This window comes from Hippoglossus stenolepis, chromosome 16 (genome assembly GCF_022539355.2).
Source record: "Hippoglossus stenolepis isolate QCI-W04-F060 chromosome 16, HSTE1.2, whole genome shotgun sequence".
Taxonomy (NCBI): Eukaryota; Metazoa; Chordata; class Actinopteri; order Pleuronectiformes; family Pleuronectidae; genus Hippoglossus; species Hippoglossus stenolepis.
The window spans coordinates 2601252-2621968 of record NC_061498.1 but is presented as its reverse complement, the minus strand read 5'-3'; the positions used below and the strand labels follow the sequence as shown (position 1 = coordinate 2621968).

Here is a 20717-nt window from a genome sequence, read left to right as displayed (position 1 = left end):
TCACATCATCGCCGCCATCGAACACAACGTTCATCCCCAGAGTCGGGGGGGGGGGAAACGCCTCTGAGTGAAAAACACCAACAATCTGACTGTTGACCTTATTCTGAATAAGATATCACTCCAATTATAATAACATGAGTTGTTAACAAAGAATATCTGACTATTCCTTTAATATTCCTGTTTGTGTCTGATTATGAGTCAGATAAACATTATTTATTCATCCTTTGGATCAATTATTCATTTGTTATCAAATCAATACATATAAATATTATAGATAATCAATCACAACCAGGAAACAGGAGTTAATCCAAAGAAGTGGGAGCAGTAAGACAATAAAAAAATATATATATACATATACACATACACATACATATACACTAATGCACATCAGCATTATCTCCACTATGTCATACGTCCAACTATCCCACCAGAATTTTAAAACCTTAACCTGAAATAGTTAAATGCACATTTCTATCATAGAAAGTGTTTTCTTTCAAATTTTACAAAAGCTTCAACTCTTTATTTCTCCATCTTGTTTACACTTGAACCCAGGACGTGTGTCGTCAAGCTGAAATCTCCAATAGGACGTCAACATATGATTAAGTAATATGTATAAATGTCAACAAAATGCGACTAAGGTCAGAATACTTTACGTGTCTTCATTTCAGTCTTATTCAGACTATTGTCTCAATCTTGGTGTCATGTAAACGTGTCTGTTGTGTTTCATGGATGTAAGTATTCTAAAGTTTCTCTATGCTGGGACATCACGTCTCCGGGTTTACACAAGTTAATTCAGTAAATTCCAACATGTTGGCACGAGGAGAAATCACGAAGCTTTTTAAAAACACTTTACACAGAGAAACCAACTCTTCAACTTTCAGTGAAATAAGCACAAAGCAGCTTTAATGCACCTGGAGCACAGGGGGGACTGATCAGTGAGGTCAGAGGGAACAGTGCCCCCATGTGGCAGAAAGTCAAACAACACAAGCGAGGAGACGTGGACAATGTGATCCTGACTCAGGTCCAGGTCCTGAAATCTATCTTTGATCATTTTCATAAAAAGTTTATTTATTTATTTATTATATATATTTATTTATTCATTACTATGTTATTTCTTTCACTCAAATCACCTACGTCTGAAGTGATTATTTTAAGGAACAGAGACAATTAAGACTCTTAAATCTTAATAATAACAGATTATATTCTACATCACTGTATAAGTATTTATTGTTTTTTATTTATGATTGCTTTTTTGCTTCTATTTTATTTTTATTTTTTATTTTATTTATGTCCAGGGTGGACCCTCAATATGTTATTATTATTATTATTGCCTGTAGGGGGCGCTGTTAGCCGGTGCTGACGTGATACTTGCAGGCTTCTGTCCCTTTAACGGTGACGCAGTTCAACCGGTGGCCCACTTCAGTGCGGTGCTCAGCGGCAGAGGCAGCAGCGGCAGCAGCAACAGCAGCAGCATCGGTCCGCAGGAGGGAGCGGGGCTAGTTGTTGGGCTCGGCACGGCACGGCTCGGCCCGGGACGCAGCTCAGCCCTCGGCGGCCTCATCATGGAGTTCCTGCTGGGGAACCCGTTCAGCACGGCGGTGGGACAGAGGATCGGTGAGCTCTTTCATCAGCGTCACATTGTATCAGCTCATCGCTTTGATGTTCTCTCTCTATCCTTTGATGTGAGCTGTGTTTTTAAACATCTGTAATCTATCGATCGTTAATCGATCATTAATCGACCTGCAGATGTGTTTTATATCTCATCACAGTCCAATAGTCAATTCAAGTTCATTAGGAGTGACAGAGGAGCAACGGCTTATTGTTTGACTGACGCGTCCACTGGACAATGATGGGACAGAGGCGGGACTTAGAGGCCGGGATGCGCCATCTGATTGGTTGTTATCGTGTCAGTTTAACATGCAAATTGGTGGGCGGGACCACAAGTGGCCCACATCCTCCTGACCCAAATCTCATTTTAACGACTGGACATGTGTCCTCAATGACTGAAGTGAAAGCTAGTTATTTAAATTGATTGATAATTATATAATTTTTTTTACTGTATTTATTTGTTACTGTACATTTTTACTAAAATACCACAGATTTTTTATTGTAACCTCCACAATTTGAAGTGGTAGACAAAGACCATCTCAATAAATCCATTGATTTTGACTTTCCCTTGTATTTTCTTTATCCCTGTTATGCTTAATTAAATAAAAACTGTAATTATCATCTTTGTACAATCTCTAAGCAGGTTTAATATTATATTCTATTATTTATATCATTAAAACCATATATAACACTTTCTTGCACTTCACATTAAGCAACATTTTTTTTTCTTTGTATACTAAAATGCTAAATATCATCTTTGATTGAGGATTGAACCGTGTGGAACCCCACAAACTTAAATCTAATTTAACTAGTATGCTTCTGTTTTTACTGACGTTGTCCTTCAGCAAATACAGTGAACTTTAATGACTGTGAAGTATTATGTTTTGTTTTTGTAAGAGGAAACTTTTATCATCTTAGAGTTCAGTTTCATATCAGACGGTGTTTTATTTCTTTTTGTTTATTTTTCAGAGTATGCGACCAGCTCCAGCCTCCCGTCAGAAGACTGGGCCCTCAACATGGAAATCTGTGACATGATCAACAGCTCAGAGGAAGGGTGTGTGTGTGTGTGTGTGTGTGTGTGTGTGTGTGTGTGTGTCTGTGGTGTATCAGTCTTTATCAGGAACAAGGTCGTTCTCTGGAGGTTTTCTTGCCTCTGACCATGAGAAATGTTTTTTGATAACAGCCCCAAAGATGCCGTCAGAGCCATAAAGAAAAGGATCGTGGGGAATAAGAACTTCAAGGAGGTCATGCTGGCGCTGACTGTGAGTGTTGTTCGCGGCTCCACTCGTGTTCAGTGCTCAGGTGTCATCAGACTTGTGATCTGTTGTGTTCTCCTGGCGTTCAGGTCCTGGAGACGTGTGTGAAGAACTGCGCCTACAGGTTCCACATCCTGGTGACAACACGGGACTTTGTGGAAGGGGTCCTGGTGCGGGCGATCATCCCGAGGAACAACCCTCCGCTGATCCTGCACGACAGAGTGCTCAGCATCGTTCAGGTGAGGGAGGCAGGAGCTGCTGCTCACCTATAAACAATAAGGTGTTGCTCTGTTTGAGTTTCTGTTGTTGCCTTGCTCCACTCTCTGTATTTAACTGTGGTTTTCTCTTGTCTAGGCGTGGGCCGATGCATTCCGCAGCTCGCCCGACCTGACGGGCGTGGTGTCTGTGTATGAAGACCTGCGCAGGAAAGGCCTCGAGTTCCCCATGACAGAACTGGATGGTTATTCCCCGGATCAACCTCCCAAACAGGTGCAGACTGTGCACGGTGGTTTGCTGCTGCTCATCTGTCGCCTTTGCTCATTTTCCCTTTGGGTGGTGTCTTTGCCTTTTGCTTAGCAGACTGTGCCTGGGAATGGGCCGGCTGTCACTTCTCTGCCTGCTGCGCTGCTCTCTTCCAAACCTCCGCTCATCCCACCTCAGACCTGTGAACTTAAAAAGGCTCTGGAGGGGACCAATGCCTTCACTGCCTGCCAGGTGATGGGCCCTTTCTGCACTCTGATATTTCAATGCACTGTATTTCTAGTAATCACAGGTGTGAGCTTAAATGCTGTTTCACAACTCGGGTGATAATCCACTTCAAGCTGAGCATGCACTGTGTGATTGGAGCCAATTTCTAAGTCACTGAACTCATTGTAGAGCAGATCAGATGCTCCTGACCAATTATCAAAAGGGTCGGATGATTTTTTGACGTGTCCGAAAATTTGGACGTCAGGTTCTCGCACATTTGAAGCATAGTTACGAGTCAATTCCCCCCAAATTAGCACATTTTCCCTCAGTGGCTGGCGATAAAGGGGTTTGGAGTGTAGTTAGTGATCAATCTACAATATATTAACCTCAAATTCGCTTTCTCTCTGCAAAACAGCCAAAACTAAATGTCCACCTGTGCAAACGCCTCTTTTTGTGGACGTTTTGGTCCAGAATGACTCCAGAGGAGCCCATGCAACAAATAGTTTGAGCAGCCGGGTTGTGCCAGGCATCAATCGATGGTGTGTGAGCTGGAATCCAACATTACTGAGGTCGCACAGCGTATTCCCAGCTTCAGTGCCTCCACTTAAGAAATCAATATTTGCTTTTGCGTCGTCATGGCCGTGTTTGTTGAGGAAATGCTGTGAACGTTCCAGGTGAAGAAGCTGAAGACGGAGCTGGGAGTGGTGCGGAGCAACCTGACCATGATGTCCGACATGATGAGTCAGCTGGATCCCGTCACGGTGAAACAAGCCGACATGGAGCTGCTGGAGGTAAAAACAAACACAGAAGAAAAACATTACTTGTTGCAGTTTTGTCTGTTCTCACATGTCCCATCCATGAGGAACAGTGTGTTTCCCTTAACTGATCTAGCACTGTGTACGTGTTCGTACTGCATCGCACCCCCACAACCCCCACCCACACATGCTTTGTTTGATTGTATCATTAGCAGTTGTACACAGTTTGTAAGGAAATGCAGGACAGGATAGTAAAGATCGTCCCCCGGCTGAGTGAAGAGAAGCTGATCGAAGAGTTACTGGCAACAAATGATGACATGAACTCCGCCTTCACTCGCTACCACAGGTTAATGACATTATTATCATCACTATTATTAATATTAGCATTATTTTACTGCCTTATTATGAGCTAAATTTCTGTTTCTGTTTGGTAATGATCACTTTGTTCTGCTGCAGGTTTGAAAGACGCATAACAAACGGTCAAGATACATCACAGAAGGTAAAAAAACAAATTTGTTACTTGTCATCGTTTTATGAAATAGTTTCATTGTGAATTTTCATTTTATTGCATCATGGATTGAATTTTTCGTTGCTCTTTGTTTTTGTAGAGTCACATGTACGTCAACCTGGAAGAACTGGATGTCACGGCTGAGTCTCAGGAGTCGGGACTGGCGTCAGCGACCAGCGACAGTTTGTCCAGTCAGTTGACTAAACTTAGTAAGTTCACCCGTCTCATCCTGATTGTTTTTGTGTGGTTATTAACACAAGAAGCTTGTAACTGTAACTACCCTGTGATTCATGTTGTTGTTCTTCTTGCAGGTACAAGTGAATCAGAGGACACATTATCCAAAATCAACGCCTCATCTCAACCAACACCAAGGTACTGAAAATATATAATAAAAATGTTTTTGGTATAATTTCTTTTTTCCATGTCCGCTTTCTCAGAGGTCTGTGAAGTAATCGACTTTTGACAAGCTCTGTAATTCAGCTTGATATGAAGCATGACAGCAACAGTGCTTTTACTTTGAAGACGATTGACGGAGATGAGCACCTGCGGACTCCAGTAAATGTCCGTCTCAGTCCGATGTGGTGAAATAATCAAATAATCAAAAGGATCATTCCAATCATTCATTCCACCTATTGGAATGAACGAGGATACTTCAGTCAGTAAGAACAGGACTATTTGTTGGTATCAGACAAACAAGGTTGGAAACCCCTGAAAGAATTCAGTCTGAATAACAGCAGGTTTAGTTGTTCCGTCACAGTGTGAGACAGATATAATCTCTCTTTCCGGGGTTAAACTCTCGGATACGGCATCAGCAGACATCTTGATCTTTTGCTTTGGTGTTTAATTCGGACTTATTCCGTCTTAAGTCCTTTTCAGTAATGTGGCCAGAGTTTCTCCGCGTGTGAACCTTTTAATTATCGGCTCATGCAGCAACATACAAATCCTCTGTTTCAGTGAGAGAAGTGAAGCTGCAGTGGACGGCCTGGCTCAAGCTCCGGACAACAGGCTCCTCAACCCTGGAACGGTGAGCACAGATTCACACGCTTCGATGTTCAGTCACAAGATCTTATCAGCTGACACGATAAAACATTTTTGTATCTGTCATGTGGTCAAAAAGACGTGGGGAATGTTCGTTTGGCTCAAGAGACATTTCAACAATTTGTCACCAACCTCACGTCCAGATTTCCCAGGTTTCTGCAGAATGTGTGTTTTGTGTGTAGGAGCAGAGAGTTGAGGAAGAAGCGCTGCCGTCAGTGAGTTTCAGGAAATCACCCGAGGAGCCGACGACTCCTTAGTTTCGTAAACGTGTCATTTTACAATGTGTTCTGCTCCCTAAATGAACTTTCTGTGTGTGCACGAAGGACGACAGCCCGGCCTCCACCAGCAGCTCCTCACCAAAGTTAGATTGGATGATAAAAAGGGGAATGGTGGGTCTGTGTCCGTGCTGGTTTCACAGTGGTTCACCTCTCCACACTCCTGCTGTGTCTGTGGTTGTCATTTAGTTTTTGCTGTGGTCTGGTTTGTTTTAGTTTGGATCAGATAAATGAACCTTGGTTTGCATGTTTTTTCTATGTGTTGAAGATAAAGATTTATTGTGAGTTTATTTTGGGGCCGACGCCTCATCCACAGCATGATAGTGTTTGGTTTGTCCTGATTTGCCACATTCTTGTCACACCTGCAGCTCCACTGACATTCACATGCTCTTTTGTTGTTGTTTGGTTCTTCTTCATTACGTTTCTTTAGCATTTGATCCTTTTTTACTGGAACTGACCTGGTGCTCTGCTTCCTCTCCTCAGATTCCTCTCAGCCAGTCCAATGTTATGGATGATGTTGAGAAATGGTTAGCGTTGGATGATGAGGTAATGACCTAGTTTTTAGCTCACGAGAACTAGTTATAGGCCGCCCACTCCAACAAGGTTAACTGACCCACATGGTGACATATCACTGACATGACAACGAGCAGATGGAAAACTGATCACGTGACTGAAACTACATCTCAAATCTGTGGATTTACTGATTAGTTGATCAACAGAAAGTTATTTGACAAACACTTTGCTTATCTATTAATCATTTAAGACATTTTTAGATAAAGAAATCCTGAACACGAGGCAGCCTGACAGCTCAGTGACTTGTGTTGGAATAACAACAACTACAATACAGAGAGAATGAGTCAGTTGTAGTGATTTTTAATGTTATAACTGTTATCATCAAAATAACCCATAATTATCCTTAAACTCCACTGCACTTGTCTATATGTGTATACAAGTTTAAATGTCTTTTCTGTTTGTGTTGTAGTACGATGACTTTGAGGACTCTGATGGTGTGACCAGTGAAGGTGAGTTTACTTCCACTTTTTAATAATGACCATATACTAATCAGCATTTTAACTAAAGGGTTTTTAATTTACAGTATCAGCAGCATCTTGTTATAATTCTCTAATTCATGTAGCTTGTACTTGGAGCTAAAGGCTCAATGTGAGGTTGCTTCATTCCTTACAAAATTACGTTTAGTTACTTTTCTACCAATTCATCTTATCTGCTTGTAAATATTTCCATATTGAACCACCAGGGGGAACTAGAGGCTTAAATACTGGACATCTGGTGCCATATACTTTTATTTTTAGAGCCAGTAAACACAGAATTCCAACCATGTAACTTCTAAATATCAACTCAGCATGGCTCTTACAGTAGATCTACTTTATGTTTAACGGAATAAAATTTGATAAATCTCCTTTTTTTTAAAACAACAGTCTAATGGGTATTTTTCTCCTTTATTTACCATGTTGTTTGCATCTTTTCTCATCTGCTTCTTCGTCCCATAATTCCAATCTGTAATTTTCCTTTATTGATTATTGATCGATGAAGCGTTATCTCACCTGCTTGTCTTCTTCTGCAGAGTTCGACAAGTTTCTGGCAGGAAGAGCTAAAGCAGCGGAGCGCCTGCCGTCGGTGAGGGCGTCCTCACAGGACACCAACCACTCCGAGTCTTAAACTGAACTGGAACCTGCCAAACTAACAACACTCACCTGCTCCTGCGTCGTCTGCGGAGGAACGGAGATCTGTTTCAGACCAATAGTTCAATGGCACACTGGATACATGGGGAATTACATCCCATAATTAAGGAAGGACTTTGTAACTGTGTACACTGCGAGTTACTGTGGAGAAAATGTTTTTTTTTTTTAATTGGTGAAGTTAACATTTGATGAAGAAGAACAGAGGTTTTTACTTGACGTTGTTACGAGTTCGTCCATGTGTGGAATGCAAACATTTGCACATTTTATAAAGTTACATTCCTGCTGTTGGAGGAGAGAGAGGCTGTTGTTACAAAAGGGTTTTTGTAACATAGATTATGTATTATATCGCTGATAAATATATATGTATATTGTTGAATATAACGTAAAGGTTACTGAGAAGTCCCCCGTCAAAATGTGTGTGTAAGAGAAGCTCAGCTGTTGCATTCAGGATCCGTGTGATGCTTCACATCGTTGTTGATGTCGGATGAGAGAAAACTTGTTTTTTTTAACATCCAATTTCCCCTGTTAAGATATTTTACGTGGAAGTTTAACAGAAAGTTGTGACAGACGACTGTCATATATTAAACTAAGTCCTTTAACTGGAAGCTTGTCTTTTCTTATTCTAACCGTCAAAGTCTCTGTTACCTTCAACAAGGACGTTTTATTATTTTATTATTATTATTATTATTATTATTATTATTATTATTATTATTATTATTATTTCCCCAGTGTCTGTTTCAAAACTTGGTGAATGGGAAATATCAAGAAAGAATCCATTCAATGTTGGCACAGATCCGTACCTGTTAGGTTTGATTTGTGGGTTTGGTCCTGAACGTGTCATACACTGTGACCAATCACCTTGGCTCTTATTCACCAGTTACACAATTACTATCACTGCAGTGTTTACTTCACTGAAACCAGCAGAACACACAGATTTTAACAGTATCCCAGTTCACACATGGAATAAACAAGGTGAAGTAGTTTTAACCTTTAAAGTTTATAGTTTCAAGGTTTATTTGTCATGTGTAAGTGAACGAGAAGAGAGAGATCAGGTCAGCTCAGTAAAACAATAACACATTTACACACAGTAAATTTAAATAAAGTAATTAAGCTCAATACATACAAATATAATACTATATACATTATACGTTACTTTATTTATGTATTTATTTAATTATTAAGAAGTAAACAACCACCATCTAAAATCTGATTGGACAAAAGTAGCCCACCTCCCAAGCGCTCTGCCACCTGATTGGCCCGCCACGCATACGCCCACTCCTCCTACGTGACGTAAAATTACGGGATTTAAAGCAAACCGCAGGTGGAAGAAGCCCCGCCCCTACCCTGCCTCTGATTGGTTTAGCTTCAGGCACGAAGAGCGATGATTGGCTACAGTTGAGGACTGATGTGAGAGAGGGCCAATCAGAGGCAGGGTAGGGGCGGGGCTTCTTCCACCTCGGGTAGGAAACCCAGTTCGCTTTCTGCTGCACGTTTTGCTCCATCCACACTTTTCTCTCTCGGGTGGAAGAACCGACATGTCTCTCGGAAAAGCTGCCCGGGGTTTGGTGCCCTCTGCCCGCGGGCTCCTGCGGGCCTCGGCCGGGGCTCCGGGCCGGACCTACGCCGCCGTGGCCGCGGCCCGAGCGGTGCTGGAGGGCGAGCTGGACTCGATCCGAGCCGCCGGGACGTGGAAGGCGGAGCGGATCATCACGTCCAAACAGGGGGCGCGGATCAACGTGGACGGAAGCCGAGGCAGTGAGTTAGTGTGACAGATGGGAGATTTACTGGGGGGAGACCGTGTCCTTGAACGCACCACGCACACAGAAACGTGGCTGTTTACTGTTGTTGATCTGACTTCATGTTTTCTTCTGGTTTAATTTGACTCAACTCAATTTAATTAACCTTAAAACACTGGAGGACACAAGCTTGTTGGATCAACACGAAGGAAACAACTTTTTAATCTAAATACAATCTAAAATAACTACCTAAAGTCAATAACTACTAACAAATAGGTTTGATATAATAGTAATAATAATAAATGTTATTTCATGGCACCTTTCAGGGAACTCCAGGACAATATATCATGTCCTCTCTACAATACATGAATTTCTGTAAAACATATACCAATTATATTATATTATATTATTCCATATGTATGGCTCTCATCGTGAAATCTTCCTATTTTATATTGTTAATACCTTTTTACATTCATATCATACTTTATACTATTGTGAATTTATATATATACTTGATACATACATCCTTTACATAGTTTTACTTTAGTATACTGCTATTTAATATCCAATGGGGAATTCATACCATTTTTATACTCCATCATATTGTATACCATACCTGCCTATATACTTATTCATAGATGTATACGTCTATTTCAATATCTCATACATAATGCACAAAAACAAGTGATTTTCCCTGCGTGGGGAAGTTATCTCATCCAGCTTCCAGCCAGTGAAGCTGGATGAGGAGTGATGAGGACTCAGGTGATGAAGGCAGCAGCAGAAAGTTGGATGGTTTGGAGTTGTTGTAAAATACCAGTGAGAAGGAGGTGACAGTTCAGGAAGTGACCAGGGCATGAATCAGAAGTTTTGTGTTGCGCCAACTGAGGGAGAAACAGATTCTGGAGATGTTGTGTCAATTTAAAAAAGTGAGCAAACTATTAATATGTGCTCACAGATACTAATATCCAACCTGTTTGCTGCTCTGGGATCCAAACAGCAGCTCTGTGTTTACACTCCAGGATGAACCGTTGCCAGGGTTTGACTCTGCTGATTTATGAATGGCCCTTTGGCTTCTGGTCACGTGTGGTGCATTCCCAGGGACGACTGCGCTGTCACTCTTTGTTCTCATGTGTTGACCTGGTCGTTTGGTTTTGTTGTTTTATGGACAGAACAATCACTTACATTTCAATCTTTCATGTTCTCTGTAACTTCATCTTTCAGACATATTGAATTTCTGTGCCAACAACTACCTCGGCCTGTCCAGTCATCCAGATGTGGTGCAGGCCGGGATCGATGCTCTGAAGTCGCACGGCGCTGGACTGAGCTCCGTCAGATTCATCTGTGGGACACAGGTACGATTATTCCAACACTCAAACTGCACCTTTAACTCCTGCAAGACGACGATTAGAAGCACTGATGATCTGCGACCTACAGGATCTGCACAAACATCTGGAGCAGAAGCTCGCAGAGTTCCACGAGAGGGAAGACTGCATCCTCTACGCCAGCTGCTTTGATGCCAACGCTGGGCTGTTTGAGGTACGTCAGGCTTTACACTCTACACTGAGATGAGGAAGATCTCTCCTGTCGTGCTCAACAAGGCCTCAAATCACTGTTACCCCAGGTTATGTTGGGCCCGGATGACGCAGTGCTGTCTGATGAGCTGAACCACGCCTCCATCATCGACGGGATCCGTCTGTGTCGAGCAAAGAGGTTTCGCTACAAACACATGGACCTCAGCGATCTGGAGGTCAAGCTCAAAGAGTCGCAGGTGGGTGGATCTCTTCCTGTGCTGCAGGAAACCACATGATTCCTAATCTGAAACATGCCGTCACCACTATGAGCAATGCAGGGATGAAGAAGTCAACCTAGCAACAGTTACTAAGGAAGAAGGGTCTTTACAAACTAAGTGTTGTATTTGTATGAAAGCAGATTGAGGACAAATGACTGTGTTTGCTTCACTGACTCTTCACCGTGTCTCGTCTTCCTCAGTCGTCTCGTATGCGCCTGGTCGTCACAGACGGCGTCTTCTCCATGGACGGAGACGTGGCTCCCTTACAGGGAATTTGTGACCTGGCTGAACAGTACGGAGCCATGGTGTTTATAGACGAATGCCACGCCACCGGCTTCCTGGGGCCCCGGGGCCGGTGAGTAAGATGCTGAGTCATCCAAAATGCAAAGAATATACATTATATTAGTTTATATTGAAATGGTGGATTAGCTCAGTTTATTCGTTGATGAGTACTGTGATTTGCAGAGGGACGGACGAGCTGCTGGGAGTGATGGACAGAGTTCACATTGTGAACTCCACCCTGGGGAAAGCACTGGGTGGAGCAGCAGGTAGGTCTTCAACAGCATCTGGTATATTATCACAGAACAGTTTCCAGAAACAAAGCAGCAGCAGCATCGTTTATTCAGAGTCGTGTTTGTGAACGTAAACACAATACTCCGAACTTCCGTGCTGGTCTGAAAGCAGCTTATTGAGACAAGATGTAACCCTCTCTCTTTCTCTGCACTGTGCACTGTTTCTTTTCAGGTGGCTACACAGTTGGCCCGAAGCCGCTCATTGACCTGCTGAGGCAGCGTTCACGGCCGTATCTGTTCTCCAACTCCCTCCCCCCTCCTGTGGTGGGCTGTGCCACCCGGGCTGTGGAGCTGCTGCTCGCCTCCAATGAGATCGCACAGAGCATGACGGCCAAAACCATGAGGTGCGTTTGTTCTAGGAGTGGGGGTTGGGAGGGTGGGGCCGTGTGCTATTGTTGGTTTTGCTGTTAGCCCAGTGGCAGCTGGTGTCAGCGGTAACGGGTCAAGGTCTTTTTCAAAGTCTTTGGAACATTTTCAGAAATTCAGAAGCAACTTATTATTGTCGTGTCGGCCATCTGTTAAAAAAGACGTTTTTAAAAAGGCCCATTTAAACGCACAGTTTGCTGAAGATGGAAATGGAAACCGTAAAAAACATCCAAGTGGAGAAACTGGAGAAACGTCTTCATCTTGATCTTAGTCACCAAATGAGCTTTTATTAGTGTTGGCCGCTCAGTGGTTCTGGAATAAATTCTCATTTCCCATCATCTAGTTACAAAACAGAAACTCCCACACAACCTTCAGGCCACATTACGCAACTGTGAACAACTCGCTGAACAAAGCATTATTCAGAATAAAGGAAATTAATGAAAGATCTTGATTGTCATTATGCTCAGGTACAATTTGAAGAGTCTTCTCTCTCCGGTCAAAGATTGTTCTCGAAAAAAATATAAACATGTAAATAAAAACAGTTACAGCAAGAAAATCATCGAAATCAGAATTCACAGTTGCCTCGTCTGGAAGGATTTTGTTTATGTGGATGCATGTAGCCTCCGTCCAAAACAAACAAGAAAGACAAACTTTAACTCAATGTATTGTCTTTTATTGACTCCTCCTCTCGTTGCCTAAGGAAATGTTCAGGATTAGGTAATTTTACCTTCTGACGGCTAAATGAAGTACAGCTTGTGAATGTGACTATAATATTTGTCTCTCTGCTGTTTGTTCAGGTTCAGGAACAACATGACCAAGGCTGGTTTCACCATCTCGGGCTCGGCTCACCCGATCAGTCCTGTGATGCTCGGCGACGCGCGGCTGGCGTCTCTGATGGCCGACGACATGCTGAAGCTGGGTGAGTCCGTGGTGAAAACCTGAAACCACAGCTGAACATGTTTCATTGTGCTGTACATTAAATAAACCCTGTGGGTGTTAAGAGGTAGAGAAGGTTGTCCACTAACCAACCAGAAGGTCGGTGGTTTGATCCCTGGTTTCTCCAGTCTGCATTCAGAACTAGGACCTGAATGTGTGTGTGAATGTGAATCGTACACATTGTACAGGACCAGACTAACTTTATAAGATTTGAAAAGCCTCTGTTAACTCGCCTCTTCCCTCCACAGGAGTGTATGTGATTGGATTCTCTTTCCCGGTCGTACCGAAGGGCAAAGCCAGAATCCGAGTTCAGATTTCTGCGGCTCACACGGACGAAGACATCGACCGCTGCGTGGACGCCTTCATCCAGACGGGCAGGAAGCACGGCGTCGTCTCCTGAGTGCGACACACGGGGAATCAGCCGTTGCTATAGAAACCGTGAAGCCTGCTGCCTGTTACTCGAGACCTATGAATGATTGTGATGGATATATTGGTTACAGAGGTTTATGTATGTGTGTGTGTGTGCTTGGCTTAATAAAGCACTTGTGGTTACGTGTGTATTTAAAAGAAAAGGGCTGTTTATTCCTTATTTCCCATTAAATTAATGAGAGCAACAACATTTCTCTCAGATTATTTTACCTGTCGACAATAGACAAGTTTATTTAGACGAGTCAGTCAAACTTAATGCAGGTTGTTCTTTTAATAATTAAGAACATAACAAATGTAATGGTGCTATTAGACATCACTTTACATTGTCAGCCCTTATCATAGTAAACTTTGAACTTATTCTTTAAAACTAGTGAAAGAACCAAATATTTGTTTTGAAGTGACTGAAAATAAAATGCATATTTTTTGTCATTGCCAACATTTATGAATAAGTCTTATGTTGTGTCTCATATCATCTCAGTAGAGCTGCTGTGTCGAGATGCAACAGCAGATCTGCGACATTCTGGTCGTAGAGAAAATGAAAAAACATTAAAGATTCTCTCAAGTCAAATGTGCATCTTGCTTATTGTTTCTTTATTTGGATGTTTGATCTTCACTGTGCAAAATTACATCTATGTATGAGGAAAAGGAGAAAATCACATCAGACATACATTTATATTCATTCTATAGAAACATCTAAAACTAACCTGTAACTTTGTCCTTTGTGATCCATTGTGCGTTGGTTTCGTTAAATGTGCATCTGATGTTTCTTTGGTGCTGATACTCCACCACGTTTACTCTTTAAATAGACTTTTTACATTTTTACAAAGGTAATATTTACATATATAAAAAGGGGCAAAGGAAACATACTATCTCTTCTTGACCCACATTAGTCCGGCCTCAGATTATTCTTTGTTGACAGCCTTCATTTGTCTTTAGTGAGTCTAACCAGTGATGGACAGTAAGTACATTTACTCAAGTACTTTAGAGATACTTGTACAACAACAAATATGTATATATAATGTATAAAGTGATTAAGTTCCAGGGTTTGTTTGTCTTTTCGTTTCAGATCAAACCATCTTTATCTTTTCAGTTCACTTATTTAAAAACTTCCTCCATGTTTCCTCCTCGTGCTTCTCTTGTCCTTTTCGCGCCATCACTCCTCACCAGCCCCGCCCCGAACCACTAACCACGCCCAATTGGTGTCACTTCAGCCAATAGGAGCCGTCTCTGTTGTCTTTTTCGCGCCACCGCGGCTCCCCAGTTCCGCCTTCTTCTCGAAGCCGCGCCCCTGAGTCTCTTCGGCCAATGGCAGGGGGCCTCCTGTGCCCTGAGCCAATCAGATGTCAGAAGAGGGGGCGGCGCGAGAACCGGCTCGCGGGAAACAGACAGGAAAGAGTTGAGATTTTGCCGCGGAACAGAGCAGCTCGTGCTCCACCACTTTCCTTCCGTCGCACTTTATTTTACTTGAATCAAAGTTTCACAGTTCGCTCGGACCTGCTGCAGAATGTCCGGCTTCGACGATCCGGGAGTTTACTACAGCGACAGCTTCGGAGGCGGAGAGGGAACCGGTCCCGATGAGGGGGGGCTGAAGCGGACCCAGATCAAGAAGCGGTTCCGTGAGTTCCTCCGGCAGTTCAGAGTGGGAACGGACCGAACCGGGTTCACATACAAATACAGGTGAGACTCCAGATGTGGATAAACAGTGATGGTGTCATGTGGGACTGTGAGGAGGCGGCGTGGTCTGCAAACATCTGGATTCACCGTGTGGCAAAGGCCAAATTAATACATCTATAATAATTCATAATAGATAAATGATGTGGATTCTCTAAAGTCTCTAAAGTAAAAACCCTCATGTCATCAAGCCAAAGTGAAGGAGGAAAATATGCAAACAGAGTTGCATTGTGGGAAATGTAGGGTCCATAATAACTGGGGTTTGACCCACATCAGTGATTATTCTACAATCTGTTTCTTTCTGATCCATTTCCATTCACTCTGAAACAATAACATCTGCACTGAAGCTGTCACATCTGCAGAAAGCTCATCTTCAAACTTGTTGTATTTCTGTGAGAACACTATCTGTGGTGTGGGAACCATTAACAAAGTACTACATTGGTATTTTCCACGTATCTGACTTTGCACTGATCAATAACTTCTGTTCAACAAGTTATTTATGTGATATATCTTCAGCAATGGCTAAAAAACTTTAGACCAAACCCTCTGGAGGTATTTATGACTTTCTAAACCAACTCTAGTTGTTTTTCTATTCAGCTTTAACTTTTACAATGACTCATAATCTTTTATTGTTTAAATTGAGGATGACTTACAGTTTTGATAAGTACGAGTGGTCCTTTTATCTTCCAGGCAGCATGAGATTTGTTCTCCAGTAACATTCCTGATATGTTTTTACTTTGTTTTGTTAAGAGATGAGCTGAAGAGACACTACACCCTGGGGGAGTACTGGGTGGAGGTGGAGATGGAGGACCTCGCCAGCTTTGAGGAGGATCTGGCCGACTGCCTCTACAAGCTGCCCACGGAGAACCTTCCACTGGTGCGTCTGCGGCTAAGATCCACACCGCCCCACACTTTCAGCTCTCTAAGTAAAACTTCACGATTTACTCTATTTGATTGTACTCTGACAATTTGTTGTGATTGACAGCTGGAGGAAGCTGCAAAGGAAGTGGCTGATGAAGTGACCCGCCCCCGGCCTGTGGGGGAGGAGACCGTGCAGGACATCCAGGTCATGGTGAAGAGCGACGCTCATCACGCGTCTATTCGCTGCCTCAAGGTAACGACTTACTTCACCTCCTTTTATGTTTTTCGCCTTTCTTCCGTTCGTCGTCAACAGCTTGGTCAAATTCTGTTTCTGTCGTTGCTCAGTCCGACCAGGTGTCTCGTCTGGTGAAGGTGCACGGCATCATCATCTCGGCCACACCCGTGAGGGCCAAGGCCACCAAGGTGTGTCTGCAGTGTCGCGGCTGCCGCAACCTCATCAGCAACATCCCTCTGCCCCCTGGCCTGCAGGGCTACGCTCTGCCGCGCAAGTGCAACAGGTGAGTTTGACCAGATCCGTGAGAAAAGCCAGGATTTTACTTTCCAACACGATTTCCTCGTGTTTAACTCCCTGGAAACTCTCTCCTCTCAGTGACGGCGCCGGCAGCGTTAAGTGTCCCATCGACCCGTACTTCATCCTCCCCGACCGCTGCGTCTGCGTCGACTTCCAGACGCTGCGGCTGCAGGAGTCTCCGGACGCTGTGCCTCACGGAGAGATGCCGCGTCACCTGCAGCTCTACTGCGACAGGTGAGGAGCACGTTCTACCTTAATCCACGAGCCAGTGCTCCCTGCTGCTGAGAAACTAACCTGTGTGCCTCTCCTCTGTCCTCCCCTCTCAGGTATCTGTGTGACCGTGTGGTCCCGGGCAACAGGGTGACCATCATGGGCATCTACTCCATCAAAAAAATGGCTGCTGCCAAGGCCCACGGCAGAGAAAAGAGCTCCGGTGTGGGCATCCGTGCGTCCTACCTGCGAGTGGTTGGCATCCAGGTGGACACGGAAGGAGCAGGTGAACATGAATTTCTGCATTAAAACTCTTGTGTATCTGCGTGAAGCATTCTGGGACGAAGTCAGATGTTAATGTGATGTTTGTCTCGTGCAGGACGTGGTGCCACTGGATCAGTTACTCCACAGGAAGAGGAGGAGCTGAGAGGACTGGCGGCGTCTCCTAACATCTACGAATCTCTGGCGCGTTCCATCGCTCCCTCCATCTACGGCAGCGACGATCTGAAAAGGGCCATCACCTGCCTGTTGTTCGGAGGCTCGAGGAAACGGTAAAAAACACTCTCAATCTCTACAGGGGCTGTAAATCCACCTCCTCCATCAGGTATATTAATGTGTTTATTCCCCGTCCCTCAGGCTGCCTGATGGTCTCACTCGCAGGGGCGACATCAACCTGCTGATGCTGGGAGATCCGGGCACGGCCAAGTCACAGCTGCTCAAGTTCGTGGAGAGATGTTCACCTATCGGGGTAATTATGTTCTCTGGTATCTGTCATCATTATAAACTGCTAGATCTTTAAATCCACCCCCTGATACTGAGTCTGGATCCTGTGCCTTCAGGTGTATACCTCAGGTAAAGGCAGCAGTGCAGCTGGTCTGACTGCCTCCGTGCTCAGGGACCCCAACACCCGAGGGTTCATCATGGAGGGCGGAGCCATGGTGCTGGCTGATGGCGGAGTTGTGTGCATCGATGAGTTTGACAAGGTACGAAGAGCTTGAGTCGCAGGAGCTGTTTATTAATCTTTTTATTTGTCAAGCAGGATTAAAGACAAACCTCTGATTGTGTTCTTCAGATGAGAGAAGACGACAGAGTGGCCATCCATGAAGCCATGGAGCAGCAGACCATCTCCATCGCTAAGGTATCACCCAGAGGTTTATTATTGGAAATGTAGTTTGTTTGTTAGCGCTCTTAGTCCGTGAAAAGTTTTTAAGAAATATTAAACCAGATTACAGGAGAGTTTCATTGATGAAAACATTTTAGAATGAAAACCAAATATTATTTATTTCATGTCTCTTTCTTCTTCAGAGGCTGAGAAAGTTTTTGTAAATGTTTGTAGTTCTGTCAGCTCGTCAGAAAACTCACAGGTTTTAGAGGGCGTTTTTATAAAAAAAACACACAGACATATAATAACCTCTGTTCCGAGGAGACTATCTAACGTGTTGACTCCTCCCAGGCCGGCATCACCACCACCCTGAACTCCCGCTGCTCGGTCCTGGCTGCAGCCAACTCGGTGTTCGGCCGCTGGGACGACTCCAAGGGCGAGGACAACATCGACTTCATGCCCACCATCTTGTCCCGTTTCGACATGATCTTCATCATCAAGGACCACCACGATACGGAGAGAGACATGGTGAGGAGGCCGGAGGTTTTTCCTGCTTTTTAAATCCTCAGATCAACAGATTATTCCCTGAGAGTAACGTTTTGATGTTTGACTCTTCGTAGACTCTGGCCCGTCACGTGATGAACGTTCACCTCAGTGCTCACACGCAGACGGAGGGTGTTGAGGGAGAGATCCCACTGGCCACCTATAAGAAATACATTGCCTATGCCAGAGTGTGAGTTTATCTGCCTTTACACACACGAAGCATTTAATTCCTGAAAGCCTCTAACTGAATTAGTTTTAATTTTAATGTTTGCTCACAGTAAATGTGGCCCCCGACTGTCTGCGGCCGCTGCTGAGAAGCTGAAGAACAGATACGTGGTGATGAGGAGCGGAGCGAGGGAGCACGAGAGAGAGAGTGACAAAAGACCCTCCATCCCCATCACTGTCAGGTATTGTCTCCGCCCACATGTCTGTGATGGACGTGTTCTCACACCTCTGACACTCTCAGGCTCTTGAGTAATAAACCTTGTGTTTGTGGTTTTGCAGGCAGCTGGAGGCGGTCGTGAGAATCGCGGAGTCTCTGGCTAAGATGAAGCTGCAGGCGGTGGCTGGAGAGACGGAGGTGGACGAGGCCCTCAGACTCTTCCAGGTCTCCACACTGGACGCTGCGATGTCCGGCAGCCTGTCAGGTGCGTGTTTTTGGTTTTGATTTGTTAAATGCAAATACAGATTTCCACATATTGAATCGGCTGTAGCACCGGAACACAAATGCACAACAGAGTGTGATTAATCTAGAACAAGCTGCTGCAATCCAGTCCACCAGGGGGAGGCAAAACACTAAAGATGGATGATTGTTGACGGCTGTGGTGGCAATTTCTATTGTATAATAATACTCTATTGTATAATAATACACACATAACATTGTCTCTCGGAAAGTTCAATTCTAACACCTGCAGGTGGGCTCACCCCACACAGCCACCTAGTGTAACGTGTATAGAATGAGCACAGAGCACAGGAGAATCACTTCACTTATACAATCAGAAGCCCCTCCCTGCGAGGAGCAAAAGGTATTCTTCAGCCTCTTGATCTCTGACCAGGTTGGGCAGAGTTCCTGTCTCAGATCTCCGTCCCAGACCCCTGGTGTGACTTCTGGTGTGAGACAATCTGTCTCCGAGATCCCCAATCTTCATTTACAACATCAAAAGACCCCAGTCCTGTATACAATGCAGAGTTCCCCGTACCCATCTCTATCAGACACACTAAGTAAACCCCTGCTGTGACCAATTGCTCAGTCACACATGTGGGGGCCATAAACACTTCCTTCTGCAACTTCCGTATGTTAAGTCACAGAAAACATTTGTTCATACTTTCTTCTACATACACATTACACAAATGCAAATTCTGCCATTACACGGCTCAGATAAACATTTGAACTGCACACATCAGTTTCCTGCTCTGACGTGTCTCCACATGTTGTGTTCAGGTGCGGAGGGCTTCACTTCTCAGGAGGACCAGGAAATGATCTCCCGCATCGAGAAGCAGATGAAGAGACGCTTCGCCATCGGCTCCCAGGTGTCGGAGCACAGCATCGTCCAGGACTTCACCAAACAGGTCAGTCACAGCGAATCGTGAACGGGTGACAGCACAGACTGGGGGGTGGTCAATTAAGAATAGAGATGCCATTTTGGAGCAGAGAAGAAGTGGCTTCCAAGTCTCAAATTATTCTCCTCCTCCCGTCTACAGAAATATCCGGAGCACGCCGTCTACAAAGTCCTGCACCTGATGCTGAGGAGGGGTGAGATGCAGCACCGCATGCAGAGGAAAGTGCTCTACAGAGTCAAGTAGAGCGACCTGCGTCTCCAGTATCTATAGTATCACTATACTGATGATGATGTAAATAGTTCTTGTCTCCATGTTTGTGCTTCTCTGTATTTACCAGTAATCTCTGATCTCAGTCACGGTGAAATCTCTTCCTGTATTTTTCTTCTGACTGATTCAGTAAAATCTTGATTCCTGGCAACAACAGTCTCATCAGATGTTATAAAGAAAGTTGTTGGATAAAACTGTTCAGCAGTTGATGGTGTTTTTTTCTGTCAATATAAAGATTAAGTGTCTTCATTCTCTGTAAAAAAAATAATAAAGTATTTGAAATGTTAAGTTTAATTTCGTATTTTCGTCATTTCAA

General features: G+C 43.9%; 3 protein-coding genes across 7 annotated transcripts; all 3 read left to right on the top strand.

The window, feature by feature from the left end:
- Positions 1-1401: 1401 nt before the first annotated feature.
- Positions 1402-8432, top strand: tom1 (target of myb1 membrane trafficking protein). Of its 5 annotated transcripts, none has more exons than XM_035181557.2 (16): positions 1402-1614; positions 2578-2662; positions 2792-2870; positions 2954-3103; positions 3219-3353; positions 3441-3578; positions 4226-4342; positions 4522-4652; positions 4763-4805; positions 4915-5023; positions 5126-5186; positions 5769-5838; positions 6176-6241; positions 6611-6673; positions 7110-7149; positions 7710-8432. In XM_035181557.2, the coding sequence occupies exons 1-16, from the start codon at positions 1563-1565 to the stop codon at positions 7802-7804; spliced, it is 1434 nt and encodes a 477-aa protein (XP_035037448.1). In that variant the 5' UTR covers positions 1402-1562; the 3' UTR covers positions 7805-8432. The 5 variants fall into 5 exon arrangements, with proteins under 5 accessions (XP_035037448.1, XP_035037446.1, XP_035037447.1 ...); XM_035181555.2 differs by having other exon boundaries at positions 1404-1614; positions 4519-4652; XM_035181556.2 differs by having other exon boundaries at positions 1405-1614; positions 3444-3578; positions 4519-4652.
- Positions 8433-9286: 854 nt separating this feature from the next.
- Positions 9287-14227, top strand: gcat (glycine C-acetyltransferase). Its single transcript, XM_035181449.2, has 9 exons — positions 9287-9582; positions 10785-10915; positions 10998-11099; positions 11185-11331; positions 11553-11707; positions 11818-11900; positions 12097-12268; positions 13088-13209; positions 13475-14227. Exons 1-9 carry the CDS (start codon positions 9363-9365, stop codon positions 13624-13626), a joined length of 1284 nt encoding a protein of 427 aa, XP_035037340.1. The 5' UTR covers positions 9287-9362; the 3' UTR covers positions 13627-14227.
- A 799-nt stretch (positions 14228-15026) lies between these two features.
- On the top strand, positions 15027-20689 carry mcm5 (minichromosome maintenance complex component 5). The gene is made up of 16 exons (XM_035181887.2): positions 15027-15332; positions 16077-16203; positions 16312-16440; positions 16533-16705; positions 16798-16953; positions 17046-17215; positions 17309-17480; positions 17566-17677; positions 17769-17912; positions 18002-18067; positions 18383-18559; positions 18652-18764; positions 18853-18981; positions 19079-19221; positions 20016-20143; positions 20276-20689. The coding sequence occupies exons 1-16, from the start codon at positions 15160-15162 to the stop codon at positions 20375-20377; spliced, it is 2214 nt and encodes a 737-aa protein (XP_035037778.1). The 5' UTR covers positions 15027-15159; the 3' UTR covers positions 20378-20689.
- Positions 20690-20717: the final 28 nt, after the last annotated feature.